Source organism: Spea bombifrons, chromosome 3, assembly GCF_027358695.1.
Source record: "Spea bombifrons isolate aSpeBom1 chromosome 3, aSpeBom1.2.pri, whole genome shotgun sequence".
Taxonomy (NCBI): Eukaryota; Metazoa; Chordata; class Amphibia; order Anura; family Pelobatidae; genus Spea; species Spea bombifrons.
In genome coordinates, this window is record NC_071089.1 from 23,920,235 (window position 1) to 23,935,413 (window position 15,179).

The window sequence follows — 15,179 nt, forward strand, 5'->3', positions numbered from 1 at the left end:
GCTTACAATACTGTAACATATGGTTGGAGGAAAACATTACATACATGTCATGTTATTTTGTGCCCTTCTATAATATACAACATGTTATATGTTCCATCAAGGTCCCATGTTATCCTTTAGATTAACTCTTTGTGTAGAAGAGACGTGTTTGACCAGCCTAAGTGACATCATAGTTTGAAATACTAGGGATGCACCGATATATCGGTGGCCGAAATATATCGGCTGAAAAGGCCATTGTCGGCAAAATGCCGAAATAAGAAAAAAACACCCGAAAATAATCGTCCGCAGTGGGCCAGGCTGCTTACCTGTGTGTTGGTCGCACAGTGCGAGCATTGTCTCTCGTACCGGCCAGAAACCCAGGGGAGTATATATTTAGTATATAGAACTCTACAACTGCATTTTCATTGATGGTTGGCATTTTACTTCTTGCAGTTGAAAGCATTAGCAGTGATGTGGCCAATGGATACAGCCGAGATTCAGAGATCTATCTCATGCCGTGGCAAAACTGCGAAGAAGACTCTGATGTCAACACACCGACAGATGTAGCCTTTGATCACGATACAAGGCAATGGCTGCAGCTTAGTCCGTGTGATGCTACCCCTCTCACAGGTATTTAATATTCTCATACGGTATCATACGACGGCAATACTCATTCTTTTCATGGTCTGCAAATGAAAATGTTTTGTCCCTAAAGGTATAAATTGAATGTAGTCTTAAGTCATCTGGATTCTGCCCTCTTGTGACAGTCATACTCTGTGAAAGCACTTAGGTGTCTAGTTCAGTCTCTTAACAAGGAAATATAAACTTAGCTTCCAGTATTTATTTATATTTTTAGTCTATTCACTGTTTCCTAAAACAGTCTTTATTACAACGAAAAAATATCTCTTTATTAAGCTGTGTTTCTGGTAATAACGTAAGCTTATGGTAGTGATGAGTAGCTATTATATTAATAGGCTTTGGTCACAAAAAGTTGACATTAAGAGTGCCTAGCAAAAGCTACATAGTTAGTATGCCTGCTGATCACCAGAGTCCTACACATATACCCCCCGTCAGGGACCTACTTAGAGTATTTGACACTCGGGGCTGATCCTATATGTGGCAACCCCTCAACCCACCTACAAAAACATTAATGTTGGCAAGAATATTTATTTCACAAATTTCTAAACTGTATATCAACTGGAAAAAAATTTCCAGTTGATAAATTTTTTTTAATAAACAGTTACTGAACAGGTATCGTAGAAGCGTATCTCCCATCACTATATATTGAGCCAGACATTGATGGTGCTACAGCATAACTCCTATCGGGGCCGCTGCCCCTCCTCAACATCCTGCCTGTGCCACCTCTGCCCCTCCTCAACATCCTTCCTGTGCCACCTCTGCCCCCCTAAACAGCCTGCCTGTGCCACCTCTGGCCCCCTAAACAGCCTGCCTGTGCCACCTCTGCCCCCATAAACAGCCTGCCTGTGCCCCCCCTAAACATCCTACCTGTGCCATTTACATTTTCTGTGTTGTGAAATATGCATTTACTATAACAGCTTATGATTGTTTTGTATGGATCATTTTCTCTCACAATATCGTCGGTGTGTTCAGTATATAAATGGTGGGTATTTGTTCAGAAAGAACCAATTTATTCTTTAGCAGATCAGTCAGCATTTTTTGCCTTCTGTCTCGTTCCCTCAATCGTCTAATATATTGAAATCTCAGAAGAGCGGAGCTGTCTTCTCTTACTACACCAGTATATTTTAATGTTCTCAATTTTGTATAGTGTTATTTTTATTCTCCCCTATTGTAGTAGCTCTGCAGCTGCCGCTATATAAATAAAATGTAAGTAGGAGGAGAAACACAAGCTTTTGTATGAAAATTTATAATTTGAGGTTTAGATAACCTTTGTCATCAAGAAACCTAAAACAAAACACATAAGTGTTGCACAAATAATTTTGGCAAAATAATTCCACATCTATGTGTGTTTTAAGTGTAGTGTGCCTCTTTGGTAATAAATTGTATAAACTCTCAATTTTAGGGGAATCTGGAAAAGCAAAGGCTTTCGCTAATAGACTTTCCGTTTCCAATCTCCTGAAGCTGATTCATTTAAATAACTAGAAGGAATGTTGTTATTGTGTCTTGTCGTACATGTGCTTTTGACTTGTGTAGTGCCGGAAAGCAGACGGACCCGGTCTCACAAAAGAGCGTTTTGTGATGCCGGTGTAGGAACGGCAAATAATGAACACTAGGTCCTGTCCAGCTGCCTTTACTCTTTCCAAGTGCATTGTAGTCACGCTTTGAAGGTACAGTCGGCTTTGCCCAGAGTCATAACTCGCTCACTGACAGAAAGGCGGCAGCTGCAAGCAGGTGTTCATACATGTACACTCCCCCTCCTCTCCTTTCCTCTCCCCTCCCCTCCTCTCCTCTCCCCTCGGCGGCGGTAGCAGCTTAACGCATACAACAACACTGTTGACAGAGATGTTGTTATCTCTGCCCTCTACCACCTAACGTATTCTGTTGCTGTAACTTGTGAGATGAATAGTGCTTACTTTTATTCACATGGTCCTCTTTCATGCGCTAGATCTGAGATGGGGCCTTTAGATAGACGGCTTCATTCACCCTGCAGCTGCCGGTCAGAGACGCTCATTAAAGGAAAGCTATAAGGTGGAGGAACAGGTGCTAGGAATGCTGGTGTTTAGCCGATCGCGCCATTATTTCTTAACGGGATTCATTTAATTGTTATTTCCTTGGCAAGAGTGCATGGCGTTTAAAATAACACTTATCACTGGTAATTCCTCTTGGCTCCCGCTCTACATAGAAGCCATCGGTCTTGCATACTGCAAATAAAATCCACACATTGAGTGATTTGTTTACATTTTGGCTAGGGAAATCAGAATGAAATATATTGTAAATATTTGATTCATAAAACGGACCTGACCGCAGCTCATTGCCCAGGCCCCTTCTGATGGCAGCAAAACCACTTGAAAAGTGTACATACCTAAAAAATAAAATAACAGTTTGCAGGGGGTCGGCACAGTGCCAATGCAGACTACACCGATGGCTTGTAAATAAGATGGAAGCACAATCTCTTGGATGTTTTAAAATGGATTTCAAAAAATAGCATTTAAATAAACAATACATTTATTTTATAATTATAATAATTATTATTTTTTTGAGATTTGGCAGACGGTATACTCAGTTGCCACTCACCTTACGGCACAGGGGATTGAGAGAATGAGTATTTCCAAAGCCCCTGCTGACATCAGATATACCCTCATCATAAAAGAGTATTTCACTGTTGATGTGGGGCACCCCACCTCGTTCAGAGAACAACTTTGATCAAGTCATCTCCCAGTGAATGCTGGACAACATAGTGTCCCACTGGGAAGCCCACCCCAACTTGTAGGTGCTTCTGTGTCCTATTGAGGTACTCAGAGGTTGAGCATGGGCTGTTCTTTGGGGGGTTTATAACTGGTTTTGTACTGGTAGTTTGGTAGTTGAGCTTCTTGTAATACTGGAAACACATATGCAGTGTATTACATAGAAGCTATCATTTCTCCCTTGCGATATGACAATAATCTTTGTTTTATTTACTGTCTTTTCCAGATAGCAGTGAGTGCCTTGCTGGGAATGGCAGTATCATTTCTGGTGGAAATCTAACCGGTTGGCATCCAGATTCGGCAGCCGTATTGTGGAGGAGAATCTTGGGAATTCTTGGCGATGTCAACAACATCAAGTCGGCCAAAATCCATGCCAAGGTTTTTGGCTATCTGTATGAGCTGTGGTTTAAATTAGCAAAGGTATGGGCTTTTGTCTCGTTTTAATGAAAAACAAACAAACTGTTCATTTGGCTTTAGTTGGTTTTATGGTCCGCATTGGGGAGGACGATGTCCAAGCTGTTGGTTGGGCTACATTATGATAACCCCTTCCAAATTGCTTATTGCTGGAAACCACTTATGTTCTCCATGTCCGCCTGCACCTGTCAGCAGTTTTATGATAGTTATTAATCCCTAGAACTGAATATTTATTTCTCACTATACATATAAATCTAAGCGGAGGGGAAATGGTGCTGTTTACCGAAATCAACAGTACACGTTTCCTTCCCTTTAGTTTGTCAAACTGTGTGTGTATATATTTGTGTGTGTGTATGTATGTGTGTGTGTGTATGTATGTGTGTGTGTGTGTATACATATATATATATATATATGTATATATATGTATATAACTGCATTTATGGACTAGTGTAGGGATAATGCATAGAATAGAATATATTGATGAAGTACATTTTGAGAGACTGAAAGACAAACATAACTTCTGTGTTTTGATTATTTAAACTTTCATCTCAAAAATGCACACTTTTTTTTTTTTTAATACAGATCAGAGATAACTTGTCCATAAGTCTGGATAACCAGTCTTCTCCTCCACCTCCCATTCTGATTCCGCCTCTCAGGATGTTTGCCTCGTGGCTTTTCCAGGTGAGTTCACTATAAATGTATAGGATCATGTTGCGTAAATGTAAAACAAATGTGCAGTCTTTCTAAACTGCCTGCTTTTCCACCACTTTAATGTTGTTTTATACATATATATATATATATATGTATATATACAGGCCACAACTTTGCCGAACGAATACAAAGAGGGCAAGCTGCAAGCGTATAAGCTGATCTGCGGTATGATGACGAGACGTCAAGATGTCCTACCAAACTCCGATGTCCTTGTTCATTTTTACCATGTAATGCACACTGGATTAAATCACGAAGATCAAGTAGGTTTTGTTGTGTTGTTTTACATTGCTATATATTTTCATGCTAACACAGGACATGTATTTCCAGGGTACGGGAGAGATATCTATAGAGTTATTTGTGCGGTGGGGTTAAAGTGGTGCAGTCATCATCTGCTGATTGCACTATACATTCCATTAAGAGCTGGAATAGATTTCGATAATACGTGCTTTGACTGAGTATGTCTCCAGCCTTTTTTTTTTTTTTTGCCCTGTTTCATTAGTGTTTTAATGTGGTCTGTTTCCCCAAACACTTCATTAGCCATTATTCCATTATAATGATAATTGTTACTAACAAAAATGTGTCTATTACCGTGAGTTCAACTACTGCAGATTGACACTATTGAGGAGGCTGCCGAGTGATTGTCGCTATTTACCACTAGGTGGCACTGTAGACCACGCCTCGTAAACCTCCCAGTTCTGTTGTGATCTTAATACGAGCAATGCCACTTACGCGTCCGTAGATATAACGCATGTTTGCTTTTGGTAGCCTTCTAGTACAATTAATGGTGGTCAATGTACCAACACATATAATGCCGATATCCTGATGTCCACCGTAATTAGCCATTTCATTAATAACTGGGGCAGAGGAATGGACCAGATGGACAAAAGTTACAGAGTGCCAAGCACAACAGTTTATGCCATATCTAAAGTATATGACCCGCAGTGACATGTTACTTTCCTTTTGAAACCCTGTCATCATAGGACAGGCCATTCTGCACATTTCACACTTAGTAACCCTGGCAGAAGATGCAGACTATACTTCTGCGGGCATGTATGAATTCTCTGTTCACATATATTTTACATATTTAATTGAAAATAAGACAAGCATCGCACTGCAAAAGGACAGCCTGGTGCATAAAGGGTTAACCATTATTTAGGTTCTTGTATGTTGTAATGGAGTGGACCGTCTAACAGGTTATTATCTGTTCTCCTTTTTCCTCGTGCTGATGATCCGACCCATCTACACAATAAATGAAGAATAAGGGAGACTTGTACACTACTTGTACACCACTCTTTATCATGATGATGTCTAGCAATCAGATGGGTTTTATAAGCGAGCGCGCCTTTGATCTTCCCTAATGAACAATGACTTACTATGCGTGCCTCTCTACTTCTATGCGGTGCGGTTACCTTCCGGAATTAATGGGATAAAAAAACAAAAAAAACTACAGTCTGTGTCATTTAAAAATAACGTATATCCAAACTAAATGTGTAGACTTCAATAGATTTATATTCTAAAGGCTTTTTCATTGAGTACATTTTTTTCCCTGTAGGCTTATTCATCTTTTTTTTTTATCTTTTGTAATTTTTTGGAAAACAAATTTTATTTTTGCTATTAATGGTTTGCAGGCCACAATAACATTCACATTTTCCTTGTAATTATGTTTTAGAATTTTTTTCCTTTTTTCAAAATAAAGAGTGCTAGTAATTATACGAATAAATCTTTTTGGCAAAGAGAAAAAATAAGTAGACATTTACCTTTTATATAGGGGGTCACATTTAAAATCCATTACTTATTTTTTATATATTTTTTTCTTATTCTATGAAAACATTCTTTGGTGGCCTGAAGGTGAATAGTAATAAATCTTCTGATGCTTCCCATGTTAGCAATGGAAGCCGTGTTCAAAGCACTAAGCCTTGAAGGGTTAACGCGGATATCCATTAGGATATTTCGGAATGCTGAATGGATCATTTTGTAAAACCTTGGAAGGGGGGGACTAGAAGAATGTCCTGCGTAGCAGATGGCCGTAGTTCCAGCAAAGTGCAATTAGGCTTCAGCAGGCATGTCTTGAGTAGTCTTCAATATGGAGGCAGCGTAAGCTGATATGTATGAAAGTACTATGCAGATGAGAAAAGGTCTTCTTCAAAGGTTAACCACGACATGTTTATTGCTTTTGGGGCAACAGCAGCAGATGTTTTGCATTTTTTTACGTCCTTTATGATATGGAGATTAAGTGCATAAAGGCTGGGGCAAGAATACGTAAATATTCTAATCACGCTGCAAATGCGGCTACTGTTTCACTTAGACCGATTGGGGAAACCATGCGGAGTGTTGAGTTAGGCATTTCCACGGTGCTTTTAATGTGTTTGTCCACATATGCGTGCCGTAGGGATTTTTTTGTTCTTTTTGGTGTTCCACTTGGTTCCCCCAAATCATGGGCACCATCTAGGTAGCTGTAGGTTGGACATGTGTCGATACCGTGATACCATGTGCCGGGTATATTGAAAAATGTGAGCTAAGCTTTTGGGCTTTGCGGTGTTCAATCACCTCTGCCTGGATGCAATGCCAGTGTTCACTACTATCACAGCTTAGGGAGCTAAAATAGACATATATAATTCTCTGCAAGGGTGCTGGTTACAGATGATGCAGAAAACCATAGAACTTTTAATCCAGCAGCAGACTGGGAGTTGTAGTTACAAAGCTCTGATACACGCCATTGTGTTATGTGTACTTAAATGCAGCCAATCATTGGTTATTAGCATTACGGCTTAATAACATTTATTTTCTCTGTCTAGATGTAGTTTCATTATGGGAACATTCACGTATGCAGTTTAATAGCCTTGATTAGAATATTTTAGCATTGTGTAGTGAATTCAATTTGGTAATGATAGCTAGATACAGATCTGCTAGTTTATGTGTCTGAAAACATACCTTCTTTTACAGGGTAGCAGCCTGTGCCAAAGTCAGAATTTTCCAAGTGGTTTCCTGGCCTGACGTTCTTTCTTTCTCCTTATTCCTCCCTTACGTAGGCTGATTAGCAACTTAACGGTAGAGGAGAACTTAATGGAGAGGGATGATCATGTAGTATTTTGGGGAAGGGAATTCATGTTCTCTTTCCTGGTGGAATGCATTTTAGCTCTTCGGGGGAGGAGAAATCCAGCTGGGATGTCCTAATGCTCCTCAGCTGGCTCATCATGCAGATTCTGATCAGTGCAGGGGAAATTGGGGGGAAAAGAGTGAAAAACAATGTTTCTCCCTCTTCCCACAAAGAGAAAAAGGTAAAAAATAATAATAAAAAAATACATTTTATGACATATAAAAGAAAATAAACAATATGGTGAGTTCAGTGTCATTGTGACATCACTGGCATGCACAAGATGTATGAGATAGAAAGATAGAAAAAAAAAAAGCCCTGACTTCCCATTGCCCTAGCCCTACACATAAAAATTATAACCTCCCGCCCCCATTCACCACCCTCAAACCCCTTAAGCCAGAGGTATTAAAAATACCCCATTATAGGGTACTATGTAAGGGATGGATGTCACCCTCTAGAGCATGAAAAATAACTGCATGTGGGGTATGTCTGTAATCAAGGGATGTTGCTGGACCTATAACATTATTTTTATTTTAGTATGTTTTTTTACATACTAGCTCTCACAATATTTTTTTGTGTTGATCTATGGTTTCCAAAAAAGCTCTAATTTTTCTGGGAAAAAAGGAAGTATAATTTGTGTGAGTACCTCAAACGCGGCAAAGTGGTTTAATCTAGATTAACTGACGTGTTTAAAGTGGCAAAAAGCCTTGGCATGGAAAAGGGTTAATGAATATCCACCTCAATTCTGCGAAACAGATTGAAGACCTATTTGGTTACATGGCTCCAATCATATATATTTTTTTTATTTTCTCCACAAAAATGTCAGGTTAAAAATAGCTTTGTACGTACATATTTATTTCCATTTGACCTTTTTCCCTCCTGTTTTCCGGACTGCTGTTGGTATCCTTGTTGATCATTTGGAAATCTCGTGTCTTATTAAATTCCTCTTTGCCGTTTTTTTACCCTGTTAAAAAAATAATAATAATAATAAAAAAAACTAAATAAACAGATTGCCCAGTGCCGAGAGGGGTTAAATTAATTTCATCTAGCAAGTTAATCATTTGAAACTAGCGTATGTAGGGGGCCTTTCCTATTTCTGACACCACAGAACTTCATTTTGAATTGAAAATGGTTCACAATAGTTCTCCCCGCCGCCCCCCCCTTTGCCTTTTTTTTTTTTTTAATACCTTTCCATAACAACACAAGAACGAAATTATAGCCGTGCAATTATGCAAACAATGGAAATGCTTCCAGAACGAACCCTTCCTTTTCTTACCGTTTCATCCTGCGTAATTGTCGAAAGCTTTGGAGCCAATAATAAACAAAATTATTTTACACATTTATCGCTTTAAAGGTCAATTATGAAAGCGCTGCGGAGACAACGTCGCTCCAAATGAGTAAACCAATTTCTATTGCCGTCACCATATGCTCGCCCTCATTGGCTGTGTTTTTCCAGGCACTGTGTACATACAGTAGCATTCAATTAAAGTGATTCATTTACCAGGCGGCACGCTGTTGAATGCCGTTTGTGTTTTAAAAAACCTGCACTTTGGATTCTGCTAAGCAAAGCTTCTATTTGGATTGCGTGATTGCACACCCCTCTCCCCGTCTCGCGTTTACAAGCCTACTGATAAATGGCATATGTTCTTACCGCTTGGATTCTCACCACCCATTTAAGAAGAAGTCATCAGTTCCTTCAGCGCCATCAAAATAAACTCGACGCAGAAATAAAGAAACCTTTGTCCCATGCTACTCGAGAAAGTCTTCTCGTTTTGGGGCAAAAGTATGAAGCTCGACGTTGTGTACAAACCATGAGCATAAGGTGTTATTTGTTTAAGGTGTGTATATAGACGCCGATCAGCGTGTGTGACCACCGTATTTGCGTAAACAAAATGGTCACTTGTATCGTGATAAGATTATGTGTAGGTGGAGATAAGCGAGAGAATACAACAAGTTGGAGACAGTTTTAATAAATGTAACTGCAATAAAAGGTGGGATGGTGGCCGTTCACCTTCAATCAGTGCTTTCAAATGTCCAGGATGGCTTTAGCTGAAGAACTAACACAGCAAACATTAAAGTGAAGTGTCAACAGAGGAGACCTGACAGGAGGGCCCATTTGGAGAACACAATTAAGCAGTGTTCTGGCCACACTTATTTTCTTACTTGGTTCTACATGCAGTGCAGGAATAGGGATGTCACATTAATGCGGTCCTTCTCCAAGAATTCTATACAGACTACCGTAGAAAGCATATACCATACGTGTTATGGCCCTTCTAAACCCCTGTGTAACTTCCCAAATTTCTTCCTGAAGTCCTTGTTACTACAATGCCCTACAATAGTATCGAGACTTACCTAACAAGTTCTGTTATGTTACGGAATTAAAAATGGTACCACATTTTGTGTGTTTTTTGGGTTTTTTTTTTATACAATTTTATTTTAAAAATAAAATGAAGTATGATGCTTGCCTAAACATGCAGCCCATATTTTTCTTCTTCAGCCATTCCAGTGTTGCGTTGGCCTTGTGCTTGTCTTTGTTATCATGCTGAAAGTTGATTTTCTTGGCATGCTGGTGAGAGGCTTCCTCACTTCCATACTTCGCTCTACAGAGCCGTGGACAGTGCTAGGTTTGCGTCATGTACAGCACTTTGAGTTATGGCCACAAAGCTCTATGTTGCTCTCATCGATCCACTATGATTCGGTTTGGCTTATGGCTTCTTTCACTCTACCCTTCCATTCAGACTAGTGTTATACCGAGTCTACTTCCAGACATGGAACGCTGTACATCTATCAAAAAGAATGGAGGCCTTTCTGCAGCTTCTCACTGGTCTGGGTGTTGATTTGAGGGACAGCCTTTTCTTTGTAGTGTCGCACTGATGTGATTAACCTTCTGAAATCCACACTGTTTCCCTAATATGAATTTGCCTTTGTTTATCTCGAACTTAGAATTCTTCCTGGACTTAATTTTCCTTGAGATCCACAGCCTCACTAGTGATTCTTTAAAGGGACAGTCTAATGTCCCTGACATCCCTACTGTAGAAGAATGCATGTTTAAGTACTTCAAAGTAACCCTAACCCTCTGTGAGTACTTTAACATGCATTCTTCCAAAACAAAAAGAAAAAGCACTGAAGTTCAAGACGCCAATCAGTTGCAAGAAAGACTTTAAACGTACACAGTGGTGTCTCAACAGACCTTGCATGCAACGTTCACCAGAGTCAGTGCTGGAAACGACTGGAGATGAATAAATGCATGGAAATGTATTCGGCTGAATGCGTCTTGTGCACAACATTTAGGTGAGGGAGGGACAGGGGGCAAATTTGGAGTCATGCAGGAATATTTTCCCTTTTGGGGGCACAATTGGGACTCCATTTCATGTCAGTGTTTGGCCCTCTTCTGAGTCAACAATGGGGTTGGACTTTTTTTTATTTTTTTTATTTTTTTTTATTTAAACCTAAATTTCTACGTGATGTAATATATATATATATATAGGGATCTCATCTTACAGCACCTGTCCAACGTTTTGCTAAACAGAGCTGATGATTCTCCTGTAGGGGTTCCCAGATTATCCGATCTGTTTGCCAGTAGCGGGTAGGATGCCACCTGCAGTATGTTCAGACAGCTGATGGAAACTTTATGGAAAAGCTGTACTGTACTTATCAAAAGTGTATAAGCATCTGCTAGAAAGACCAAGGCCGGAGGAGATTAGTGTTTGATGAGATCCATCTTCCATTTGTTTTCTATTATTGTACCCATATTTTTCCATACTGATGCCCCTTTAACACAACTCTGGGCTTGTCCCACACACCCTTAACGCAAGCTCCTTGCTCCCCACTCCTTTTTAGATGAACAGCTGTCTGTGTATTGTTTTATTTCCCTTCAACTTTTAGTTATGTTTTTTAAAGCTGTCCATGTGTGTATCCCAAGAGCAACAGATGGAAGAAAAAGCAAGCGCTGCAAACTTAACAGCGTAGCTGTTTGTGTTATTAATCTTCAGATATGCTACATTCTGCGCCCGTCTTTGGCCGGGTTTTTCTGAAGCTTTTTATTGTAGCATATGTCAACAGAGACGTACTCCCATCTGCCGCTGTACACGTCGCTGCCTGAAGTCCAGAGGCGAGACCTCCGTACAATACCTAGCTGTAGCGCTAATTACAGGTGTGTCGTGGGGAGCCCCCCGCATTAATCAAACCCTTAATTATGAAAAAGGTGGATCTTTTGTTCCAGCGGGGCAGCTCCGCGCACGGTTTATGAGTCCCAGCTCCCATCTGCTCGCTCTCAGAGTGTTTGCTCTCGTTGATATTGACTTCAGCATGTATCAAAGGAAGTGATTAAAAGCAGTTTACACATTAACCCGGGAGAAGCATTGCGGCAGCCTGTTTGCAGAGTGGAAAATGCAATCTGTTGAGATGTCAGAAATAGAACGGTGCATCCAAGCGACTTTCCTTTTAAGCGGCTGTCGAGATCTCCAAGAGGAAAGCCGTAAATGTTCTGTCTGATGCGTGGCGCCATTTGTCACAAGGAGCTGGATAGGCGCTGATTAAATCCTCATTGAAATTATATATATATAATGTAATTTGTATTCCCTCTAGAGTGCGAGCTCCTGAGCGGAGCCCTCTTTACCTAATGTATCGGTTTGTCTTAGTCTCTCCGTTCCAGTTTTGTCATACCTCTTAAATATATGTATTGTAAGAAGCACTGTGTAAATTGTTGGCGCTATGTAAATAAAAGGTTATATCCGTATGAGCGCCTGGTTGGTTTAGTGATAGTGAACCCCTCTAAACGATACTCGTTACTTTAATCATTGCAATAAAGTAAAGCCGTGGAAGCCCCTTTAATGTGGCGCAGGCTTCTCCTATTGTAGTTATGCCTACCAAAAGTAATTTTCTATAATTGCTTGACCCAAGCACAGCCCTTTTTGTTTGTCCCCAATTAGCATGTGTCTAGGTTTTGCGATCTCATTTATTGTACCAAATTAGGCTGTAATTAAAACAGGCTCAACAGATTGTTTAGTCCGCGTTTTCCGTTTGCATTATCCGTTTTATGTAAGGTAGGTTTTATTTAGAAAACGCAGTTTTCGTAAATTGGCCCAACTTTGTAGCGCTTGCATTGCTAAGTGTGCATCTTTGTTCGTGTGAATTAAGTAGTTTCCTTGATGGGCTCAAGCTTTTTTCTTTTCTTTTCACATATAATGGCAATGACAACTTGGTGCGTTTAATAATTTATTGTGATTAGTGACATGATGTTTTCGTTCAAGTCCCATTTTCATGGTAATTTAAAGACAGTCGCGGTAACCCTGTTATCTGGTTAATCCCTTAAGGAGCAGTGGTGGTCTCTGCTGCCATAACAATCAGGGCTCAGCATTAACTTAGCGCTTATCTTTGTGTCACTGGGACTGTATATTTTATGGTCATAGTTTATTCTTTGAGGCAGTTTACTTAGATTTGCATTTTTAGTATGTGCTACTTTTGGGATAAAGCTTTCTATGGGGGTGGGGGTGACTTTGGAGACTTTTAACTCATTTTATTTATTTTTTTCTTTATAATTTTTTTCCACAGTCATGATGAGGTTCTTCGTGGATAGATAACTCTTTGCGAGTGTTAAATTTCATCATAATATGTTAAACTAGATGTCCCTGCTTTGCATCACGTTGAAACAAAAGAAGGGGTAGTGTTTCTTTATAAGGAGGCCATGGGTTTTGGAGCTCGGTTGACGTTCCTCAGAGCTCTGTAAGCATTCTACTTGTTCTTTTGCAGGATATTTTGAATACGATCATAAGGCACTGCTCGTCCAGTTTCTTCTTTCTTGGTTTACCTGGATTCACAATGCTGATCGGGGACTTTATGACAGCGGCAGCCAGAGTCCTGAGTACAGACATGTTCGAGGTGAGTATGACAATGCTCATCAGCTTGTACCATGTCAGGGGAGAGCACTGCGGCTAACAAGGCTCAGATATCTCCACTCCTAACAGGTGTTGACTCATTAGTGCAACGTGAGACTGCTCTCCAGGGAAAGATACTGGGGCAGCTGATGTGTGAAATTGTAGTATAGGATGACACACTGCTATTGCAGAGGTGTTTCATCAAAGAACCCAAGTTTAAGAAATCATATCCTCGTTGATATTGTGGCACTAAAAGTAGAGACTTTGGTTTCACAGTCTCATTAACTTTGTTCAATAAACGGGAATTGAAAATTTCAAGGTTTAGAAAGGTGCTATTGTACTGCGTCTAGTATTGCCAAGACGTGTTTCCAGAAGACGTATAAGGTTTATAGAGAAATTATACAAAGAGATATACAGTCGGTAACTAAGCTTTCAATTCTTACTCCCCCTCCAAAGTCTGTGTGTGTGTGTGTGTGTGTGTGTGTGTGTGTGTGTGTGTGTGTATGTATATATAATGTGTGTGTGTGTGTGTGTGTGTGTATATATATATATATATGTATATATATATATATATATATATATATATATATATATATATATATATTATATATGCTATAACAGCTTCCACTCTTCTGGGAAGGCTTTCCACAAGATTGTGGAGCGTTTTAGAGGGATTTTTCCCCCCATTCACCCGGTAGATCATTTGTGAGGTCAGGAACTGATGTTGAACGAGAAGGTCTGGCTCGCAACCTTCGTTCCAGTTCATCCTAAAGTTGAGGTCAAGGCTCTTCCACACCAACCTCATCCAACTATGTCTTTATGGACATTGCTTTGTGCGCTGGGACACAGTCATACTGGAATAGAAAAGAGCCTTCCTCAAACTTCCCACAAAGGTGGAAGCAAAATGTCTTGATGTGCTGAAGGGAACATACCAAGATGTTTTGGACAATGCTATGCTTCCAATGTTGTGGAAACAGTTTGGATGGCTGGATGGGTTTGGTGTGGAGGAACTTGACTGGCCCGCAGTTGAAAGCTGTAACTGGCTGGTATCGCTCTGCATTATCAAGGGCAAAAATGTAAACTAGTATAGCAGGGCATAACTTTGTTTTCTCATCTGTCTTTCTTGAGACTTGTGATAACGTTGTCCACAGCTCTTTACGATATACATTATTATGACCCTGGACACTCAATTGCAGTGCTCTCTCCAACTCCCCCCCACACACACACACACGGAAACAAAAGAGGAAAAAAATCTGTCGGCATCTGTAAGCATCACTATTTTTAGCTGGTCTTTTCCACTTAGGTTAGCTATGCTGTCTCTCGCCATTACTGTCAGAATAATATAAGAATAACATGAGGTAATCAAATGTGGGTATTGGAACAAAAAAAAAAAATCTTGTAGACCAAGGAAAGGTTAATTGTGTCTCATGGGAAGAATAATTCCCAACATAAGTAGCACTTGTAATCAGCCAGTGTCATCTCAGGCACTTGCCCGTTCTCCCACACAGCAGAAATAATTATTAGAGAAATGGCTAACAGGAAATAAAATCAATTCAGTGCTAGTCTGATTGGAAGTAAATATCTTTGAGCATGTAAAACCACCTCGATCCCCAAATCATTCCCGTTTAACAGCTCTGACCTCTTTAACTCGGGAGGTGAGATTTGTATTTTGCTCTTATTTGCTTTGTTCGTGAAAGTTATGGATTTAACTATACTTGACGA

General features: G+C 39.9%; 1 protein-coding gene across 3 annotated transcripts in view; it reads left to right on the forward strand.

Annotated features, from left to right (window-relative positions):
* Positions 1-15,179, forward strand: part of RALGAPA2 (Ral GTPase activating protein catalytic subunit alpha 2) — a 132,745-nt gene that overhangs the window by 46,234 nt on the left and 71,332 nt on the right. For all 3 annotated transcript variants that reach the window (XM_053461337.1, XM_053461338.1, XM_053461339.1), the window contains 5 exons: positions 433-609; positions 3,589-3,782; positions 4,359-4,457; positions 4,592-4,747; positions 13,333-13,461. In XM_053461337.1, coding sequence (XP_053317312.1) covers positions 433-609; positions 3,589-3,782; positions 4,359-4,457; positions 4,592-4,747; positions 13,333-13,461 — 755 coding nt within the window. The remainder of the gene's footprint in view (positions 1-432; positions 610-3,588; positions 3,783-4,358; positions 4,458-4,591; positions 4,748-13,332; positions 13,462-15,179) is intronic.